General features: G+C 36.8%; 1 protein-coding gene and 1 pseudogene across 2 annotated transcripts; one reads left to right on the forward strand and one right to left on the reverse strand.

The window, feature by feature from the left end:
- Positions 1–781: 781 nt before the first annotated feature.
- On the reverse strand, positions 782–12,344 carry LOC131838884 (dol-P-Glc:Glc(2)Man(9)GlcNAc(2)-PP-Dol alpha-1,2-glucosyltransferase). 2 transcript variants are annotated; one of them, XM_059185660.1, is made up of 3 exons: positions 12,002–12,344; positions 10,568–10,765; positions 782–8,818 (listed from the first exon to the last, which is right to left on the reverse strand). In XM_059185660.1, the coding sequence occupies exons 1-3, from the start codon at positions 12,182–12,184 to the stop codon at positions 7,763–7,765; spliced, it is 1,437 nt and encodes a 478-aa protein (XP_059041643.1). In that variant the 5' UTR covers positions 12,185–12,344; the 3' UTR covers positions 782–7,762. The 2 variants fall into 2 exon arrangements, with proteins under 2 accessions (XP_059041643.1, XP_059041644.1); XM_059185661.1 differs by lacking the exon at positions 12,002–12,344 and adding an exon at positions 11,040–11,550.
- Positions 12,345–15,406: 3,062 nt separating this feature from the next.
- On the forward strand, positions 15,407–21,900 carry LOC131839784 (glyceraldehyde-3-phosphate dehydrogenase-like; annotated as a pseudogene).
- The last annotated feature ends 1,420 nt before the right edge of the window (positions 21,901–23,320 follow it).

Genomic DNA, 23,320 nt, shown 5'->3' on the forward strand with positions numbered 1-23,320 from the left:
AACTCTCCTTTTTAGTTCTTCAAAGCAAAAGTAACACCCCAATTTCCTTACCCATAAACAGAGAGACTATGCATAATACATGACAACTATAATCAAGACGATAGTCCCTGGGCAGGTAACGGCAGTGGAACTTTTATCACATTAACTCTTCTGCAGACTGACAAACTTAAAAAGGAAAAAAACAAAAATAAAAACAACAACAACAAAACAACCACACCTATTTAAAAGCACTGAAGAGCAACCAAAAGCAGACAGGAACTGGATAGGATTTGATCATTGGAAGATCCCACTGGGTGAGATCCATGCTTATATGATTTTTTCTGAGCCCAGGAAGCTGCAACATCACTGTCTTGAGGTATGAAAGGATGGTGTTTTGGGTGGCTAAAAATTAAGAAGGGAAATCCTGGAAAGGAGGGGAACATGGAGGAGGAACCCCCAAACCAGTGTTTAAGTTGTTGGCTGAAATATAAGTGGAGGAAACTCCATGAAGCCCAGTAAAAAGTAAAAACCGGATGTCTAACAGAGCAGAACTACAAGTCCAAGGTGATTGTCCAGTAGTTTAACTGCCTTCCACTACTATGAAAATAAAAGGAAGATTATATACTTATCTAAGCTAATGACAGGCACTCATTACAGATGCTTACCAATATTATTCAATTATTTTAAGACTAATAAAATGAAGGATTGGTGGGTGGTAGGCAAAAAAAAAAAAAAAAAGCTAGTAGTACAGAGTCAATGAGCCATTAGCAACCAGTTTAGAGAATATGTTAGACGCAATAAATTATTATAAAACATGAATTTATTTACAAGCAAAATGAAACCATATTTGAACAAACTTTTTAAAAAAGAAAACAAGTATATCTTTTATTCTTATAAATAGATTTACTTAAAAATCAGTTTTAAATGACAAAAAACCACAATATAATTGTAGAAGTCAAATAAACATTTCCATTTTACGGCATGGTTATCTAACAAAATATAAAACTTAAAAGCATCTACAACATGTACTTATAGGTTTTTTAAAAAAGATTAAGCTTTTCCAGTCAAAATTTTTAAAAAATTCCAAAGTATGTCATGTTTGACAATTTGCTTCCAAATGGGAGTCTCTTTGGAGAAACTAAGTAATAATTTTCAAACAACTATGCTCCTCCATTTGGTAGCTGGAATCATCTAATTAAAACAAAGGTCTTTATTTCAATGTAAATATGACTAAGACTCCAGTCCTGAGGGTTTTGTTTTTTCCCCTCCCTTAAATTCTTAAGTACATACACATTTCACTCTGAGATACTATCACCAAAACAGAACTGGAGGATAACATGGCAGATGGAAGATCTGCCTCTGGAATACTCAAAATTAGTGTGGGCCTCATTGTCCTGACTTATAAAAATAGGGAGTATAACCACATTCCTCATGCTTTTCTTTCTAAAACGCTATTATTGGAAGGTAGACTTGATGCCCTTCACCCTTTTCTCCATCAACTGATAAGTTAATATGGATTCTGGAGTCAGCCTGCTTTAGATGTAAACCCCAGCTCAGCCAGTTATTTTGTGATCTTGGGCAAAATATTTAATCTTCCTATATGCAGTTTCTTCCTGTGCAGAGTGAAAATATTAAAAATGGTACTGATCCCACAGGTTTGTTATGATTCATAAATATGGGTAAAGCACTTAAAATAGTGGCTAATTTAATGATAAAGGAGTTTCCAAGTTTTTACCATCATCATTCACTGACTGTGGGAAAAGATCTCATCTACACCATATGAAATAAAGAAAGCCATATGAGAAGATATATTAGGTTATATCACCTAAAAGGATTACACAACACAAAAATGATTGTTTTTTTACATTTACCTTAGCTTCATATAATTTAGAAAATATTGTGAATAACATTATAATAAATAGACATGGATGACTATAAATTACTTTGTAGTTCAAAACTAAAACTATAAAAAAAGTTAACACAGATTAAGAAAGTTTTAGTACCAGAACACTCAGAAATATAGTATAATATCACCACCTAGTGGATACTGCATTTAAAAACATTTTATAGATAGTGCTTGCCCTATTTATCTTGAGGAAAATCCTTTTCAAATAGAAGCACATTCTCTTCACTAATGTAAAGGGGATTTTAAAAAATAGAAAACAAATTTAAACTACATTAGCAGTACGCTTAAACACTACAGCTAAAAATATGTCCTACTAAGTTGTATATCTCAAATTTATTTCTAAACAAGTAGAGTTAAAAGTACAGTTTTTGTTCAGAAATTTAAAATATATTAAATACAGCATGCAATCCACCAGAAATACTTCACCATGACTTATTCATTAATGCAAAAAATATTAGTTGTAACAAACTTAATGAATTTCAAATCACTGGGTTGTGAGACACCTTAAAAAAACATTTTAACTCTACTTACGATCTGAATCTCTTCTGAAGCATTCCTGCTAAACAGAAATCTTGTCAATGAGTGGAGAAACTTACTTTTTTCTGGATCTATTCCCAGAGAGAGACTAAAAAATTACAGAATGTACTTTTTTTTTTAAATTTAATCAGCTGAAATCTGTTGGCCCTTGATATAAACTTCAGGGAATAAAGAACAGTCCAATCCTTCTTCCAAATACTTACTCAATTATAAGAGCTTATCAAATTGTAGGATCTATATTTCTCCAAGCTAAACATCCTAAATATAGTTTTAAAAGTCCTTTCTCATATAACTATCTGTTCATGCTCCTTTAAACAGCTGCTAGCATTTAAAAAAATGACTAGGTACAAAAAACAATAGGTCATGAATTTTCTGGCTAATGCAGAGTCAAGACAGATTATCACCTCTCTCTCCATATTTTACTTCTCCTAATGAAAAATTTTCTGAGGCAGATTCTCAGTTAAAAGGCTTGGTGGCAGTGGGGGGCGGGGGGAGCACCTGGGTGGCTCAGTCATGAATCGGCTGCCTTCAGCTCAGGTCATGATCCCAGGGTCCTGGGATTGAGCCCAGCATCTGGGCTCCCTGCTTGGAGGGAGGCTTGCTTCTCCCTCTCCCATTCCCCATGCTTGTGTTCCCTCTCTTGCTGAGTCTCTCAGCAAATAAACAAATCAAATAAACAAAATCTTAAAAACAAAAAAACAAAAAAACAAAAAAAAAACCCTCACAGGCTTGGGAGTCAAGCCAATCTATGTTCAGTGACAGCGCTGACTTTGGGGACTTGCCTGATCTGCCTTAACTTTAGTTTCTCCAGCAGTGAAAGACAAATGAGTATCTGCTTCATATAAATATAAGTTGGATCAAATGAGACAATGTTTACAAAACAGCTAGTACAATGCCTAGAACACTGTAGGTACTCAATAAATGACAGCAATTATTAGTTACCATTAGTTTTCTTCCCTCTCTTCCTAATTTTTTATGACCCCTCAACCCCAATGGTTCAACTGAACTGAATCATGGTAAAGTTCCAGTCTGTGTGAAAAAATATCAATACAAAGCTTAATATTTATCTCCTCAGAAAAATACCATATCTCTTTTTGTCTGATGGTGAAGCACTGGGCTCAAATTTAATTAACATTGAATTCATCAAATGCCCAATTTTTAACAAGAAAATATGATATTATTGGATTTCTTTACCGTGGCAACACTTCTTACCCTAGAAATAATTTCCAAATGTTAAAGAATTTAGTGTTAGATTCATGGGTAAGTGTTAAAAAATATATCATCTATCCATTTTTATTATCATTTTCTCAGCTATACTGTTTTATATTGGAAATGTTTGTCATATTGTCCACATTTAAATACATCAAAAAATACCCTAAATAAAAAGTGACAGTTATCCCTAATATACTAAAATGCAGCTTAACTAAAATAACACAAATTATTCATAAATGGTTGAAATCTCTTTTCCCTTAAGAGTTTAATAAGCATCAAAGTTTTACTGCTATTATATTTTAATGGTTGAAAGTTACTTTCTTATTTTAAATAAACAGCAACAATTTTGAAATCACATCCTATTATAATAACATTATAACATATTTACAAGTAAATACATGTGTAAGTTTTAAACACTACAGTAAATAAAAAAAGTTAAAACTACGTCAGAAAATTTAGGCAGAAAAAAGTTTAGGATGGCTTTCATTAAGAAGCATGTGATTTATTTCCTAAAATTAGCTTATGGTTATATAGTATGATTTTTCTAAGACATTCACTTCATCCTATACTAAAAACTTCATTCAGTATACATTTATTTGACATTTACTATATATTTATGAACTTTATGGATATATGGCGGGGGCTGAATTATTTCTGAAATACGACTAGACATATGTCAGGCTAGAATAACCAGAGTCATGACAAATACTGTTCTCATTTGAAATGAGGACAAAAGACTAAATCACTTAGTTTATTAAATCTAAAGCCACAAATACAGAAATCCTAACTTTCATGTTAAATGCTTTTTCTACAAGCCCATGGTTTCTAAGTCATATTTAAATTTCCATTCAAAAAAGCTTTTTCATGATACTTTTTTCTTGTTTCACTTAAAAAAATTCTAATTGCCTCAAAGATAATAAATGCTCTCAACCTAATCAACATGAATTCATTTTTCCTATCAGTATTTTACTTAAATACTAAAATAACTAAAATAACTGTCCACTAATAATGAGGCTCTCTTTTCTTTTCCTCTCCTGTCTTCAGCAATTATCAAGAAAAAAATAAAAATGTCAAGCATAGTGGCCGTTAAATTCAAACTAGAAATATACTACATTTAGATATTTATCTATTAGAAATAAACTATATTAAAGCTACTTAAATTAATGTACTTCATGACAGACTAAGCATGTTCCAGAAATAACTTTAAGAGGAGGAGGAAGAGGTCAGACAGCTAACACAATTTATCTTACCAAAATGACATTCTATGTTTAGTAAGCTCAGGAACATTGTATTTCCAAATAATTTTAAAACATAAGATACATTAAAAAGATCCCTAGGTATCCACTAAAAGAAAACATAAATATGTGAGGAAACACACAGCACACTGCAAGCTTACTGACACCATAGAACAGAAATACTTTTTATCTATGGAATTTCATGTAAGATAGAAAAAGTTCAAAAAGATTTATTACAAGGCTTAAAAATGTATGGACTAAATCTTTCTATGACATTCTTTAAAATAATCCTACTTAAAGATTTCAGTAATAATTGCAAGGCTCCACAGCCTGTCCAACATATCAGTACTTTTCTTAAAATAATCATCTTTTAATCAAGAAATTCAATTACATTTAACTTCTTAAAAATTCATGTCAAAAATATGTACTCAATAATTCTTGAAAAATATTCAAAACACAAATGCAACTTAGGATATTTCTAAAAGCTACACTCCACAGCACCTTTTAATTCACAGTATTCTTTTTTAAAATGTTAAGTACTGTATTTTATATACTTTATAGAAAACAAGGAAGGTTAACCTGTTTCTCTCTGAGTGTGGATTTCCTCCAAACAATCTCTTAAAATAGCAGGAATTTAACACTTACAAATAAACTGGAACAGTGATTCCCCTAATCTATGGAGTGGAATGGTCTTCTCATGTTTGTTAGAATGCAACTCAGAAATATTCTTAATCACAAAAGCCTTGCATTAATAATAACAGATAAGGAAGTTATTTATTTTGATATCCTGGAACTCAGATCATTATAATATAATAATTTCTTTGTGTTTTCTTACCTAATTACCAAAAAATAAAATGAGTAAAGACATCTGTCAACAATCACTGTTACAACCAGAGTCAATCTACTTTCTAAGTACTGAACAGAATACAAGATTGCCCTGTACTTATTACTTAAGACTGTATCTGTAATTTTCACCTGTACAATTTTATATTTGCAAATGCAGAATCCTTTCCACATCTACCCACCGTTTAAAACCCAAAGCACAATCCAACATTAAAGACAAAGTAATTTTTTCACAGTTATTTTTAAGTTTACAAATGTAAAGTGAAATTAAAAAATAAATTGTATTCACAGTTCTGTTTTCATGTCAAAATTAACATGTCTGAATAATACTTTTCTGTAACGGAATGACAACACAATGAATGTACAAGAAATAGTAGACACAGAATCCAAAGACTCACACAAAAAATCCTATCTAAGAGGTAGCTCCCTAACCTACAAAATAAGATTAGATCAAATGATTTCTAAAGTTCCTTTCAATTCTATTTTGGATAATGGAATCAAATACCAATTACCTTTTCTTTTGTAATTACGTTATCTCAGAATTACCTTTCAGTAAAGACATAATTTAAAATATCTCAGCAAAGGAATTATTTCCTACTAATTTTATTTATCCTAAAATATACTTTGGTAACTTCAGTGGGTGAAAAGTATCCCACAAAAAAGATGTTTACTTGGAACCTGTAAATGTGCCCTTGTTTGGTAAAAGGGTCTTTGTAGACTTAATTAAAGATCTCAACATGAGACCATCCTGGATTAGGGTAAACCCTAACCAATGACATTATCTTTATAAGAGAAAGACCATGTGAAGACAGAGGCAGAGATTGGAGTGCTGCATCTGTAAACCAAGGAACAGCAAGAACTGCATGCTAGATTCTCCCTCAGAGCCTCCAGAAGTAACCAGCCCTGCCAACACCTTAATTTTAGACTTCCAGCCTCGAGAGCTATGACAGATACTTTTAAGCTACCAAGTTTGTTGTTATTTGTTACGGCAGCCATAAGAAACTATACAGTAATGTATTTTAGAATGAAAATCCCTTTTAAAAGGTATTATCATCAACACATTTTACCTTCGTCCATCATACATTTCATACTAAGAATTAGCGAAAGGGAGGCATGGTTGTCTCAGTCAATAGTGTGCCACTCTTGATCTTGGGGTCATGAGTTCAAGCCCCACACTGGGTGTAGAGATTACTTAAATAAATACTTAAAAAAATAATTAGTGGGGTGCTTGGGATGCTCAGTGGGGTAAGCACCCAATTCTTGATTTCAGTTCAGGTCTCAGGGCTGTGAGACTGAGCCCCACATCGAGCTCTGCACTGGGCATGGAGTCTGCTTAAGATTCTCTCTCCTTCTCTTTCTGCCTTCCCTTCCCTGCATCCCTCCTCCAGCCACTCACATGTGCATGCACTCTCTCTCTCTCTAAAAAAATAAATAAATAAAACAAAAGTAAAGAGTTAGTGAAAGGGGTTGATCATTTCTAGACTTTTAACAAAAATCAACAACTTAATTACAAGATAAACTAGATGAGCTTCTAATTTATAACATTATCTTTGTGAGTCTATTTTGCCTTATGATTAAAATTATATTTACTGAAATGTTAAGTAACCTTTCAATCAAGAATATTACCTGATCATTTGCAAATTTTTTCAAATACTTTGCCTGCTATTGCTTTCTGAAGAGAATTAATAAATAAGTTTCAGTACTATAAAGCTCAGTTTTCTTAAACTAATACTTACAAATTTTTTTCAAACTTTTTGAGTGGCCAGCAGTACCAAAGGGATATCATGAAGTAACTGTAAACAATTTCATTTTGCATTATTTAGGCTTATGGAGCAAGTCTTAAACTCTTCTCAGTTCTTTACCACTTCCTTGGATTTATTATATATGTTTAAAACACATATATCTGATGTTTAAAACACAAAAAATCTGATGTGATCTGTGGACCACTATTGTCCCCAAAAGAAAGTTCATTATTTTTACCTGTTCAGTTGTTCATTGTGGAGATAGTCTAAATAAGTCTATTTTTAGAATTCAATATATATCTCCGATGTTACCACATAAACCTCTGAATGTCCTGACTATTTGGCCACTGGAAAGTCTTGTTCAGGAAGATGTAAAAAGTTAGGAAATTAACAACTGCATAGCAACCCAGTTCACAAACAAGCCTAGATATAGGTGGCAGAGGTATGTTAAGCCTATAAATAATATAAGGTAAAATGAAGTAACGAAATTCTAGCAGTTTCTGAGGTACTGTAACAGTAAACAAGCATATGAAAAACATTAAATTCCAGAAAATTGACTTTGATTTCAATGAGTCAGCTATACTCCAACCAGCAAATATATATATTGGAACTAACAAGTATTTCACAATCTCGTATCTTTGAAAAACTCTTTTCCACACATAGAATGTATAATGTCTATTATCTGCAAGCAAGTATTTATGAGCATAAGTGAATTTCCAAACTAAAAATAGAGAGACTAAAGTAATCACAAAAAACTGAATTCTACGTTTCCAAACTAAGCTAAGAAAAGCCCTAATTTTGCTAGGAGACAATAGGTGAGGAAACGAAAAAAAGAGAGTAAAAGAGAAAAAGTAAAAGAGTTGAGGAAAATGTAGACAGGCTTCATGACTACTTCGATCACCAATAACGATCCCACCATTAACAACTACAAAAACACAAAACAGAAACATTAGAAGGATGTAGGGCCAAGTCAAAAGGAAAAGCATACTCAAGTTCTTAAAGGACATGGAATAAGCCAAAAGAAACTGAAAAATTTTCCTGAATTCTGAAAATGGTCCTTTAATAGGGGGAAGCCTCTCCTCCTTTTTCTTTTGTAGCTCAGTTTTCCAAGCTTCAGTTAATTTTTGTGCAATGATGTTTCCCGCGCAGAAGACAGCCCAGATGATATTAGTTTGACGAAACATGAAGCCACAAAATCCAAGCAAAGCTGAAGTTTTATGATTTCCATAAAGACACATCAAATAAGCAAAAAGAGTAAAAAACATGGATCCTGCTTCTGTATAATAAAGAAAGTTAAAAAAATAGAGTGTGGGAAATACTGCTAATGTTAATGTTGACAAGATTCTCTGGACACTTGAGGCAGCCTAAGGGGAAGAGAAAACACATGTAAAATTATTTTCACAATAAATATGCCATTTCTGCTAAGCTAACACAGAGATTAATTTTTTAAAAATCTATCTGAATCTTGAGTAAAATTATTTAATGTTAATCTTATTTCTAGTTTTGCAAAAACAAATATATATTTGTATATATTTGTATATATATATACACAAATATACATTTGTAAGGATGCTTTCTGGTAACTTTTAGTTATAGCAATAGGTTTGGAAGCCATGAAGACAATACACGTGTATGGCAAAGCTTCTATGTCCTGAAATACTTTGAGTCATTCAGCAAATAGTTAAGGAGTTACTGTATGGAAGACACTGAACTAAATAAATACTATAAGGAACATGCTGATGAATGGGACATGGGGCAATGGTTTCACTTCCCTGAACTTTAATTCGTAGTGCTTCCAGTGAGCATTCGCTTAGCCATCATCATCAATTTCTTTTAAAGATACCCCCTTCTAAACTCTACAGTAGCGAGAATGTAAATACACATTATCATTTATACTACTATACCCAACGATCTTATTGTTTCATGATGAACTTTCAGGGTTTTTCCTGAAAATAGTGGGCCCAGTCGAAAGCTAAACACTTTTAAACTTTTTAATTAAAAAAAAATTTTGGTGTTTTTCACAGACTATTTCCCATTTTGAAAGCATTCTTATCTCCCGAAATTTTATTCTCCACTTACTTTAAATCACCAATCAGACCATGCCATTTTCTGGGTTAAAAATAAAGGCTGTTCACCACTTACTAGATAACATTCAAATCCTTTCTGTGACATATAAAGACGTTCATGACTTCACCCCTATTTACTTGTCCAGCCTCACGTCCTTACATGTTATAATCTAGTTATTCCAAAAAGCAATCCTCTCTGCATCTTGTTGCTCAACTCCTCTCTACCTTTGCTTGTGCTTTTTCTACTGTCAGATTTCATTCCCCATCCTACAGTCCTGTCTGTTCACCAAGATTCAGCTCAGGTAGCATCTTTTCTGTGAAGTCTTACCCAATGCCACCCATACATCTTCCTGCCAGTCAGCCTGCAAAGTAAGTGCTCCTTTACTCCTCTACTCCTTCTGTGTCCTCATAGCATCTTTTACCTATCTCCCTCTCCCAATTTATACTATTGGTATCATTTAAGCTAAAAATAATTATTATAATTATTGAGTCCTTACTATTCTATCAGGCATTGTTCTAAACACCTTCCACTTATTAAGCTCCTGTAGACCTTACAATCCTGTGATGCGGATTCTATATTATTCCCATTTAACAGATGAAGACAAGGCATCACTAGGGGTAACCTGCTGAAAGTAACACAACTTGTAAATGGACAGAATTCAAAGTCAGGCAATCCACCTCAAAATTTCTGAGGTAAATGTAGGTATTCCTGTTTTTCCTAGTGAAGATACAAGTTTGGTAAAAACAACAACAACAAAACCTTATTTATTTCTGTGGTCTTAGTGCCTAGCACACATAACAAGCACAATAAACATTTACTGAACTCATCTGATTCACATTTACTTCAGGTCTTATAAATAAATAAGTTATTCAAATATTTAAATACAGATTTCTTCCAAAACAGGGGTAGAGGGATTGCTTTTTAGCTTAACAAAATATTAACACAATGAGTAGAAGATACTTTTCACCAAATCTCATAAAACCAATTTATCAAAATGGTGCACCTGACTACACCTAAACTTGTAATAAATTATTTTGGAAACATACCTTGTGTCTGGGTTGGACCTTGCGGAAAAGCAAATACAGCAAATAGAAGTTGCCGACACTGAACAGAAGATTAACAAATCTGAGCATTCCAATGGAGCAGACGACATGTTCTGACCATCCAAAGATCCAGCTGGCAGGTTTGACCACTCCAACTGACAGCAGGTATAAGCCAGGTAACGTAGTAATCATGGGATCCCACTTAAAAAAGGAAAGCCAACAATGAAGCAAGAGCAAGATGAAACACTGACAGGACCAACACAAGGAGGTCAAGCTCAAAACCGTCTCTACCGACAATCAGACATTGTGAGAAGTTGTTCTGTGACCCAGTGGTTAGATAAGACCTCAGCAGGTCAAGTGTCTCCTCTAAAGAAAAGCTGTGCTTACATTTTGCCTCTGTACCTGTTTTGTGCGGAGGTATCTGTCATCAGTAAGCAGCAATAACTTAAAATCAGTTTCCATGTCCAAGACCTACCCTGCAGACACCCTGAAGAGTGTTCTGGTGACTTCCAAGTGTTCCAGTTTTGAAATGAGGAAACATTGGCTGGAACTCTTAAGGTTTTGGAGAAAAAGAAGCATCCAAAGAGATCACACCACACGCTCTATAATGATAGCTAACATGTACTGAGCCAAGAATTGGGCCAAATCCTCTGTATTTAATCCTGCAAAATGCCCTACAGTAGATCCTGCAAGAACTTTCTCAGACGAGTAACCTGAAACTTAAAAAATGTCCAAGGTCAGGTAACTAGTAAATTACAGCACAAAGATCTAAAATCAGGTCTTTAACCACAGACTTTATATTTTTAGCCATTATTCTATATTGCTTTCCCAGAAAAGGAAGGATAATACACTACTTTATTTCTCTTCAAATTTACGAGGCCAAGCATGTATTCCAACATGATGCCGCTTCGCTGGGTGCCACTTTACCCAGTTAACAGAAGGTTCTAGAAACACCCAGGATGGAATGAACGGAACTTGACACTTCTTGGTGGCTGAAGGTCCCGCCCACCCCCCCACAGTATCCCATAGTACCCACTCCCTATGGTACCACAGAGCGAAGCCCTCAAGTGAACTACCGTGACGTTTTCTGTCATTTCCAAGGGGCAGCCCATTGCCTCTGATCTGGAGATTGGGAGAGCTGCTAAGAGGGAAACGTGTGTCGCGTCTGGGTTGTACCCTGCGGTAAAGCAGACACATCAGTTCATCCCCCAAAACACCACTTCCTGGGACACAGATCTTCTTCTGCTGATTGATTAAACAGATTCTTCACAGACCTCAGGGACAGGAACAAGAGATTATTACCCAGTTCCTTTCATATTCCGAAGCTGGAAGGGTAGATGGAGATACCAAAGGGATAAGGGTGGAAGAAAGTAGTGGGGGTGGGGGTGGGCCCTCTCCGGCCTCTCCGAGGGTGGGGGGACAGGTTGGGGACCCCACCTGCGAGAGGGAGAAATGGCCCTCACAGTAGCGCTGCGCCTGCGGTAGGTGGAAGATCTCGTCCATGTAGGGCTCTCGCAGCGCCCGGCTGAAGGCGGAAAAGAGGAGACAGGACACTAAAAAGGTGCAGCTCAGGGCAGCCGAAAAGTAGTAACCCTCGAGCTGCGCCATTCCTGCCCCCATAGCCACGGCCCAAGAACCGAGTCCTGGAAAATCTGTTCCGGGTTCCCGAGCGTGGGAACTCGAGCTGGGAAACTCGGGCTCGAAATGGGCGCGCAAGGCGGGACTGGCCGGACAGGACTGAGCACAGCCGGAAAGCAAAGGATGCTGGGAGAGCGCGGACCCTGAGCTTCCGGAGAGATCCGGTCACTGTTTCCGGAGTGGCGAGTTTGGGTAACGGACCGGGCCGTTGGCCTGTCAATCACGCTGCGCAGGACTCCCTGGAGTGGTCAGAGCCACCAGAAGGGGCGGATCTCGGAGTGCACGGGCCCCGCAGATTCGCGGCTTGACGCTTTGAAACGAAAGCTGCCGCGATTTAGCCCCTAAATTGCATTTGGCTTTTTTCTTGCTCATTCCCATCTCTTACCAGGAGATGGCGTCGCTCCCCTACGTTTGCAATCCCCAAACCCTGAAAATTTGCACGCCCCCCCCCCCATTTTTCTATCATGTGATCTGAATTGAAACCTGTGATTTCATCACCTGTGGAGGGTGGGAGGGGAGGGTTGATTATGGAAGCTAAAATTAAGGCTTTCAGATTAAAAATTCGAGGTCCCAGAGACCCTTCGCTGTGGAATGAACTTAATCAATTAGAGGATTTGGGGGGGTTAAAAAAGTACTCTTTCAGAATGTGGGTTCTCTCGAAGGGGATTTAGTTAAATCGGCCAATCATAGTGTACGCTGATAACCAGATTGCAGTCCTCTATTAGGAGTTGAGGAAAGCAATTATTTTAGGATTTGGAGGTGTTTTAGATAAGCCTTTCCTGTGCCCGCAAGTTTGATTGTTCCTGTTAATATCTCTAGTGCAGTATTTTATTTTTATTACTAAATAACAAGCGTTGGCAGTTTGTATGTGAGGCAGCTTATATGTGAGGTTCCACTGTTAGGAGTTAGTTGGATAGGTAGTCAAGGCCATGATTCCCAATAAGAAAATACGGAGTCAGGACAGCTAAAATAAAACAGCACTGACATCCTGTTTTGCAGTTTGGACAAGACTGCACGAACATTTTGCTTTGCAGCCTTTGCAGAAATGACTTCTGCAAAACATGCTAAAATAAGACAATTAGGGCGCCTGGGTGGCTGGGTGGGTTAAGCCTCTGCCTTTGCCTCAGGTCATGATCTCAGGGCCCTGGGATGGAGCCCCACATGGGGCTCTCGCCTGAGCAGGGAGCCTGCTTTCCCTTCTCTCTCTGCCTACCTCTCCTCTCTACTTGTGATCTCTCTCTCTCTCTCTGTCAAATAAATAAATAAAATCTTAAAAAAAAAAAAAAAAAGACAACCACAAAGCATTTGTCGATATCACAGGCAAGGAGCAGTTAAGACATATAAGCCTCCTGATGTCAGAAAATAAAAAAAGAAAGGAAAAGAAAGAAAAAAAAGACCATCAGCACAGAGACATTAACCTAATAGGTAGACAGATATGTGACCAAAGCTCTGATTGGCACAACCAGCACACACTGATTGCTTAAGATAGTTCAGCAAAAGAACTCATTAAAAACCCCTAAACATGGGACGCCTGGGTGGCTCAGTTGGTTAAGCAGCTGCCTTCCGCTCAGGTCATGATCCCAGCGACCTGGGATCGAGTCCCACATCGGGCTCCTTGCTCCACGGGGAGTCTGCTTCTCCCTCTGACTCTGCCTTCCACTCTGTCTGCCTGTGCTCGCTCTCCCTCTGAAAAATAAATAAATAAAATCTTTAAAAAAAGAAAAAAAAAAAAAAACCTAAACATAGAAACCCTGAAGGCAACTCTCTCAGTACCCCCTTCCTCTCCTGGAGCTTTGTACTTTCGATCACTAAACTTTACATTGCTGCCCACCACTTTTCCACTGGCCTACCTCTTCATTCTTTGAAGAGGCATGACCAAGAACCTGGGCACTAAGGGGACAAAAATCCTGTAACACTGCAAATTAAATTAAAATTGGTGGGCCTAAATTGGTGAGCTGTTACAGGTTGTGTAGATTTCACATATTTCTTGTATTAGGATTTAGGGGCAGGAGGTGGGAGAGAGTTTTTGAAGCATGCTTAAAATAATTTATATCTTATAATTTTGCCTTGAGCATAGTTGCAAAGTTAGGCAAAGGGCACCTGGTTGGCTCAGTCAGTTAAGCTCTGCCTTCAGCTTAGGTCAAAATCCCAGGGTCCTGGGATCTAGTCCTGAGTTGGGCTCCCTGCTTACAGGGGAGTCTATTTGTACCTCTTCCTCTCCCTCTGCCCTTCCCCTATGATGGTGCAATCTTTCTCTCTCTCTCTCAAATAAATAATTAAAATCTTTTTTTAAAAAGGCAAAAAATGGGCAATTTTCTGTTGGAGTTCTAAGGATAGATAGTGTGCACAAGAAATAAACATTTGTTGATTTTAGCCATTCAGATTTTGCATTTATTACTGTCATAAAACTTAGCCCATCCTGATCAATTCTGACATTCTTAATTTGATGAACTCACTTAGAACTGCATGTATGAACTCTGTGGAATGCTCATTCCCAAATAGTGAGTTTCCCTAAAGATTGTAATTCTAATAATTGAGAAATTTGTTTAAGGACTGTCTTACTTTGAAGTGATAGTCCAAATACCTTTCTTCTTTTTACTGAATGCTTTTCACTTGCTGCTGAATGGAAACACTGACCACTTGATAGTCATTATTATTCATGAGACAGCTTACTCAGTTCCAGGTGACGGTTCTAGCTATAGCAGGATACTGGACCTTGGGCCAAGATTATAGATGATGACATTCAAAAAGCAACTTGAGCTTTCTTTTTTATTATCTTATTTTATTTAAATTGAATTAATTAACATATAGTGTATCATTAGTTTCAGAGGTAGAGTTTAGTTCTTCATCAGTTGCTATAAACATCCCATGCTTTTTACACAATGTGCCCTCCTTAATGCCCATCACCCAGTTACCCCATCCCCCAACCCACTTGCTCTCCAGCAGCCCTCAGTTTGTTTCCTGTCATTAAGAGTCTCTTAGGGTTTGTCTCCCTCTCTGATTTTGTCTTATTTTATTTTTCCCTCCATTCCCCTACGATCCTTTGTTTCATTTCTTAAATTCTACACATAAGTGATGACACCGTATGTTAATTGTCTTTCTCTGACTTATTTCACTTGGCATAATACCCTCCAGTTCCATCCATGTTGTTGCAAATGGTTATTAGCCAGTACTGTAACTCTCTACTGAACATATCTCGACGGTATGAGGTAGGGTGACCAATCTTGGTGTGTTGAAGACTTTCCAGCTGTAGCGTTGCAAGTTCTAAGAAATCTTTCAGTTCCAGACAAGCAGAGATTGTTGGTCAGATGGAAAGTTATACTGTACAAACCAAAGCAAAACTTCCTACATATCCTGCATAATAGTGGTTCTGGAAGTGTGGATCACCCAGGAACCTGTAAGAAATGCAAGTTATTAAGCAATGCTGGAGACTTATTGAAAGAGAAACTGTGGGGGTCTAGCCAAGGAATCTGTGCCTTAAACTTTCTTTTAAAAACCAATTATTATTTTCTTAAATTTTTCAGGTCAACCTGATGTATGTCTAAGTTTGACACTGTAGTCCTCTACATCACCTTTGCTCTTCTGGTCACTTGTGCTGCTTTGTCACCTCTCTAGGACCTTTTCTTTGTATTTTTTTCATCTTTTTTCCTCAAGGAGAGGAATTTAGCTTATCCAATTCTTCATCTCCAGGTTTTACCCTACTGAAAAACACGAAGTTGATCCCCAAACAACATAGAGATTTCTTCTTCCTCAGCAGATGGAGAAGAGAATTTAAATGGTTACAATTGAATATTTTTCTATTACATAAAGTCATGCTCAAATACAATATAACTTTTCTTTTTTAAAAATCTCTATGTAAAGAGGAACTGTTCTTTTTGGAACAATGAGTAGCTGAATAGTCCTGTAGCTATTGCTGCCAGTTAAATGAGAAACATTCCAGGGAAAAAAAATTTCACAAAGACTTTTGCCCTTAAACTATACAAACGTTAAAGAAACCATAAATTGATTATTAAATGGATTAAGCTATTATAGTGATGAAATCACAGTACCACTAAATCAACCAAAGTGAGAAAGTTTAAAGGAAGACAATAACAATTTAAAATTTTACATTTTTAATAAACACAGTCATAGGACCTTACTAATTTAAAAATTTCAGAGTTTGGGCTGAGATTTATAATACAGATGTTATTACTGAGAATAAACGCATCCAAGTTAATGTGAAATATTGAAGAGGGTTTCTGGGGCACCAGGCTGGCTCTGTTGGTGGAGCATGTGACTCTTGATCTCAGAGTTATGTTCGAGCCCCACATTGGGTATGGAGATAGCTTAAAAATAAAAAAAAAAAAATTTTAAAGGTTTTATTTATTTGAGAGGAAGAGAAAAGAATGAAAGAGAGGGCATGGGGGGAAGGGTCAGAGGGAGAAGCAGACTCCCTGCTGAGCCGGAAGCCTGATGCTGGACTGGATGCTGGACTCTATCCTGGGATTCCAGGATCATGACTGGAGCAAAAGGCATCTACTTAACTATTGAACCACCCACACACCCCTAAAAATAAAATCTTAAAAAAATGAGAAAAATAAAGGGGAGATCTTGGAGCATTTTTTTAAAAAGGAAATTAAAAAAAATTATAAAAGGGTTTCAGTTTGTGGGTTTCCCTTTTGGTTTTAGAGGCAGAGCTAGAAGACATGGGAGCACTCTTAACACTGATCATTTGGTGCCCTGCACCAATTGAAAGAAAGTTTGGCATACATTGAAAATATTGTTCTATAATTATTTGTATGGTATTAGTGTAGTGAGAACAGAAATAACCTGAATTTTCATTAATGAAATGTAAAGGCAGAAACCTTCACTTAAGCCTTATTTTCACTGCACAAAGGAGAGATGTAGGAAAGTTCCTGGTCCCTGGTCTGCCTTCTTTTCAGTTTCCTTTTAGTCTTGTTTTTTGTTTGTTTGTTTTGTTTTGTTTTGTTTTGTTTTGTATTGCTTTTCCAAATGAGCCAACAAATCATATGAAAAGAATTACAATTATTTAATACAATAAAATGAAATAAGACATTGTTTATTCCTGTCTCAAAGCTCTAGTTTCTGTAACTGCCAGGTTTTGATGACCAATGACATATCTATGCAAAAATGGTTGAAATATATCCATGTATTAAAGAAGTGGTTTTTCAAAAAACTTATTTCCACTAGAAGGTGCTGATAGCTTCAGTAGAATCAGAACCATCTTCTACCTTTCCCAGACTGATTCCAGTAGCATTTTAGCTGTGTTTATCTAAAGGTCAGCACTTAAAATCTGCCTAACAGGACAGCCACCCAGTTTGGCTGTTTATAGTTTTTAAAGCTTGTTATTTTCCGTATTAACAGTTCATTGGCATTATTTGTTTATATTGAGGTTCATTTTACATATGTAATTTGAGAGACACCTTGTGGTAAGTACAAATTTAACTTTAAAAAAAAAACCCACAATTAAAAAGATTTTAAAAAACCTTTGTGGTCTGTCCAGGTGTATAATGGGACTTATTTTTAACTTGGTAACTTAAGAAATACAATGTAGTAAATATCTAAGCACAATGTTTCCATTTTACCACCATCATTTAATACACTCTTCAACTCTCAATCTGAAATTTGCCCTTTCTTTTCTTTTTGAGAATTCAGTGCTCTGTGAGTGAAAGATTATTTATCAAGCTAGCCTAAACAAAGGTGGCTTCTGGGTAAATGGCAAATTTTGTGTTTTCTCTCCCGAACGTGGGTACACTGTGGCTGTAGAGAGAGGCTGGTGACAGTTAAGTTTTTCCACCTCTGCAGTCTCTTGGTCAGATGTTTTATTGTAACAAAAGCAAAACCTGACCAAATTCCTCAGGAAGTAGAAGTGTGCCAGCTCCAAAAAGAGGCAGGAGCAGCCATAAAATCTGTTTGTAGGCGCGAAGAGCTCTTTCTCTGCCGTTTGGTACATCTCGTGGCCAGCACGTCATGTTTGTCTTGTTCTGGAGCAGATGTGGTGATATTCTTACAGTACAGTTCTGCTCTTCGGCAGAATGTTGTTTTTGTTTTGTTTTGTTTTTAAATATTTTATTAATTTATTTGACTGAGAGAGAAAGATCACAAGTAGGCAGAGAGGCAGGTAGAGAATGAGGGGGAAGGAAGCTCCTCGCTGAGCAGAAAGCCCGACGCAGGACTCAATCCCAGGACCCTGAGATCATGACCTGAGCCAAAGGTAGAGGCTTAATCCACTGAGCCACCCAGGTGCCCCCAGAATGTTGTTTTTAAGTGGAGAGAAACTGAAGTGTTCCTTCTGGACCTCGAATGCCATGGGTCCTACTATCACTTAAATAGCAATGATGCTGTCAGTCGAAGAGTTCTTCTATAAAACTCACATTAATGGCTGCAACTTAAAATATGCAGATATAGGATCTTTTTAAAATAACCTGAAAAAATAAATATATTGGTTTTATTGAGATATAACTTATACACAATAAAATTCACCCTTTTATGGGAATAGTTCTATGCCTAATCCTTCATAGCCACCAATACACCTCCCAGAGAGTGTCTTTGTGTGCTAATTAGCCAAAATCAAATAGTTAAATCAATGATAATCAATATGTTAATTATTATTAACATATTAATAATTGGTGAAATATTTTGATTCAACTTAACCAATTCACATACATATTATTATTCTGATATAAATAGAATAGCTTTCCTAAAATATTATATGCTTTCCTTTATGTAGAAGGTATCATAAATGGTTATGCACTAACTGCTTGCACAAGTTTGTAATCAACTCACATTCAGTGCCACTGATCTAGGCAAGAAGCCCTGGAAATAACATTTCTGTGGAAGGATATTCTTTTTTCAACATGTTTTGTCATGATTTCACTATTAATGTCTTTTATCTGACACATCTACTGTAGGTTTAAGGCCAAGGTTGACAGACATTTTCTGTAAAGATCCAGATAGTAACTGTTTTCAGTGTTATGGCGATATGGTCTCTGCTGCAACTACTTAACTCTGCTGCTGTAGTGTGAAAACAGCCATAGACAGTACATAAACACAAAAGCATGGCTGTATTCCAATAAAAATTTATTTACATAAACAAGTAACAGGCAGGATTTGACTTCCTGATTATAGCTTGCCAAGGCCCCCAGTAAACCTAATAGTTTCCAACTTATTTATTAAGATTAAAATCTCAAAACCATTTTGTAATGGTGATATAAGCAATAAATAATCAAGGCAGCATTCAAAAGCCTATATGTCCTGTGAACGCCAACAGTATTATTTCAACTAAGACTAGCTACTATTTACAACCTGAGTTAACATAAACACATGCTCTTTCTTCCATCCCAGCCCCAGCTCTATAAATGTGCTACCTTGGGACAGTGAATCTTTTGGGAAATAGTTTAATAAGGCCACCAATAAGTCATCAATTCATTAAATCTTCAACTATACTTCTGCATTAGAGAAGAACTTATCTAGATCATCGAATTTCTGGGTATTTCTCATTGAGAAGGAGAGGGCTATTGCTTCTAAGAAAGAGATTTTGGGGACCCCTCCTGGCTTGTTGGTCTGTAGGAATACTTCCTTACTGAGAATTCCTTGTTGAAAGGCACTTTAACTAGGGTCAGGAAAATATTGAACACTTAGCAGCTGGTGCTGTCTGAATGGTATATTTCAAAAGGGAAATAGCATGAAAAATGACCTTGCAAGTGAGGCAATTTCTGCAGTTCGGAAAGATGTGCATGAATTTTTTTTTTTTTTTTTTAAATACCTGCTAACTGTTATACAGGAGAAGGTTATAGGGAAGAGCAGGTTTTCAATGATGATGACACTGGCTTATATTACAAGGATTTTAGCAAACACACTTATATGACTCAAATGGGATGGATTTTCTTTGACAAAAATACTATGGCCAGAGACTTGCAGGTCAGTATTTGCTAATTTAGTGTTTGTGATGACTTTGTAGAACATACCAGGAATGAGAATCAACTGTGTATCACTTTAAGCAGAAATATTCAAAGCCACTGCCATTTAGCTTCTTGTTTTATTCCCTCTGCCATGAGAATATCAGGACCAATATAGGGACTGTTTCTTAAGCCTGAGTTCTGAAATGGGAATGCACAAAAAGTAGAGTCATAGTAGCCAACCTCCAGCTATCTATGTGCAATGTGAATGAGAAATAAATGTTGCCTGAGGTTGTTAATGCTGTAAAGCTACCTAATATAATGCACTTATCATCTTGCCAAAATTATTTACCAGTGAAAAATGACTTATGTGAACACTTGATAACAAGTAACATGTTCTATGTCTTATACAGTGTCAAACACACAGTAGTCCTCCATAATGGGTGCTTTCATACGCGTCGGCCACGAGATGGTGGTGTTGAGTCAACATTACCGGTTCAGGGCAAGAAGGGATTTGTTTCCCTAATTCCCCCTCCTGAGGACATACTGGGGAGAGAGATTCCAACGTGGCCCAGTTAGACAGCATATAACCCTGCAGAGAAGCCTCGTAAATAGGAGCCTAAGACATCAAATCAGTTCTTGCCACAGGCTTCTCTTTCTCAAATCTCTAATGCTTCTCTGGGATAAAGCCTTCAAGATGCCAAAAACCGTCATAGTGACCTTCAGGCAGGATTCGGGGAGAGATCGAACAGAAGTGATTGAGATCATAGGAAGATATTTAATATATAGCAAAATAATTGTATTACTGTTTTTCAAGTATTTAAAAAATACTTGAATGAATTATTGAATGAATGAATGAATAAATGGATGAAATAAATTAAAGAATTAGGAGATGTCATGGGATATAATATCACCCACATTTGTTTGGGAAGGATAAAAGTAGGTACAGTGACTGGGGTTCTTTGTTCCTCCCCATTATGCAGGCATCCATACCTTCTTGTGCAGGACACATTCCTAAGACATGATGGGGAAGACTGGTACTAACTGATTTGACTACATCAGCCTCTTGGTCATTAGAGCTGCTTTTGACCCTGGCAGAGTGGATATTGCCTCTATTAGTGACCCCTTAAACTGATTGCAACTTCATGGTCCAGTATGATTCCACCCATGGCAAGTTCAATGGCTCGGTGCAGGCTGATGCATGGAAGCTTGTCATTAACGGAAAGCTCATCTCCATCTTCTAGGAGCAATATCCTGCCAACATCAAATGGGGTGATCCTGGTGGTGAATATGCTGTTGAGTCCACTGGTGTCTTTACCAACTTGGAGAAGACAGGTCTCCCTTATGGAAGAAAAATGGTCATCATTTCTGCCCCTTCTGCTGATACCCCACATTTGGAATGGGCATGAACCATGAGAAATATGACAACTATCTCAAGATTGTCAGAAATTTCCTCTGCACTACCAAGTGCTTGGCCTTTTTGGCCAAAGTCATCCATGACAACTTTGACATGGCATAAGGATTCAACCACAATCCATGCCATCACTGGGTGGCCCCTAATGGTCCCTCTGAGAAGCTGTGGCTTCATGGCCAGGAAACTGCTCAAAACATCCCTGTTTCTACTGGCACTGTGAAGATTGTGGGCACAGTCATCCCTGAGCTAAATAGAAGCTCACTGACATTGCTTTCTATGTCCCCATCCCCAAAATGTCAGTTGTGGATTTGCTCTGCAGTCTGGAGAATGCTGCCAAATATGATGACATCAAGAATGCAATGAAGCTCTCTATTCTGTTCCATTGATCTATGTGTCTGTTTTTGTGCCAGTACCATGCTGTCTTGATGATGACAGCTTTGTAATAGAGCTCGAAGTCCGGAATTGTGATGCCACCAACGTTGGCTTTCTTTTTTAATATCCCTTTGGCTATTCGAGGTCTTTTCTGGTTCCATATAAATTTTAGAATTATTTGTTCCATTTCTTTGAAAAAGATGGATGGTACTTTGATAGGAATTGCATTAAATGTGTAGATTGCTTTAGGTAGCATAGACATTTTCACAATATTTATTCTTCCAATCCAGGAGCATGGAACATTTTTTCCATTTCTTTGTGTCTTCCTCAATTTCTTTCATGAGTACTTTATAGTTTTCTGAGTATAGATTCTGTGTCTCTTTGGTTAGGTTTATTCCTAGGTATCTTATGGTTTGGGGTGCAATTGTAAATGGGATTGACTCCTTAATTTCTCTTTCTTCTGTCTTGCTGTTGGTGTAGAGAAATGCAACTGATTTCTGTGCATTGATTTTATATCCTGACACTTTACTGAATTCCTGTATAAGTTCTAGCAGTTTTGGAGTGGAGTCTTTTGGGTTTTCCACATATAGTATCATATCATCTGCGAAGAGTGATAATTTGACTTCTTCTTTGCCGATTTGGATGCCTTTAATTTCCTTTTGTTGTCTGATTGCTGAGGCTAGGACCTCTAGTACTATGTTGAATAGCAGTGGTGATAATGGACATCCCTGCCGTGTTCCTGACCTTAGTGGAAAAGCTTTCAGTTTTTCTCCATTGAGAATGATATTTGCGGTGGGTTTTTCATAGATGGCTTTGATGATATTGAGGTATGTGCCCTCTATCCCTACACTTTGAAGAGTTTTGATCAGGAAGGGATGCTGTACTTTGTCAAATGCTTTTTCAGCATCTATTGAGAGTATCATATGGTTCTTGTTCTTTCTTTTATTGATGTGTTGTATCACATTGACTGATTTGCAGATTTTGAACCAACCTTGCAGCCCTGGAATAAATCCCACTTGGTCATGGTGAATAATCTTTTTAATGTACTGTTGAATCCTATTGGCTAGTATTTTGTTGAGTATTTTCGCATCTGTGTTCATCAAGGATATTGGTCTATAGCTCTCTTCTTTGGTGGGATCCTTGTCTGGTTTTGGGATCAAGGTGATGCTGGCCTCATAAAATGAGTTTGGAAGTTTTCCTTCCATTTCTATTTTTTGGAAATAGACCCTCAACTCTATGGTCAACTAATCTTCGACAAAGCAGGAAAGAATGTCCAATGGAAAAAAGACAGCCTCTTCAATAAATGGTGCTGGGAAAATTGGACAGCCACATGCAGAAAAATGAAATTGGACCATTTCCTTACACCACACACAAAAATAGACTCAAAATGGATGAAGGACCTCAATGTGCAAAAGGAATCCATCAAAATCCTTG

The sequence above is a fragment of the Mustela lutreola genome, chromosome 8 (assembly GCF_030435805.1).
Source record: "Mustela lutreola isolate mMusLut2 chromosome 8, mMusLut2.pri, whole genome shotgun sequence".
NCBI classification, from domain to species: domain Eukaryota; kingdom Metazoa; phylum Chordata; class Mammalia; order Carnivora; family Mustelidae; genus Mustela; species Mustela lutreola.

Bases quoted from the DNA above. Each gene is read 5' to 3' on its own strand.
- LOC131838884 (XM_059185660.1), bottom strand. From the start codon at position 12,184: ATGGGGGCAGGAATGGCGCAGCTCGAGGGTTACTACTTTTCGGCTGCC. The intron at 10,766-12,001 runs GTGGGGTCCCCA...TCCTTTTTTAAG, and splicing joins GCCATTTCTCCCTCTCGCAG to TGGGATCCCATGATTACTAC. The intron at 8,819-10,567 runs GTATGTTTCCAA...TCTTCCCCTTAG, and splicing joins AGGTCCAACCCAGACACAAG to GCTGCCTCAAGTGTCCAGAG.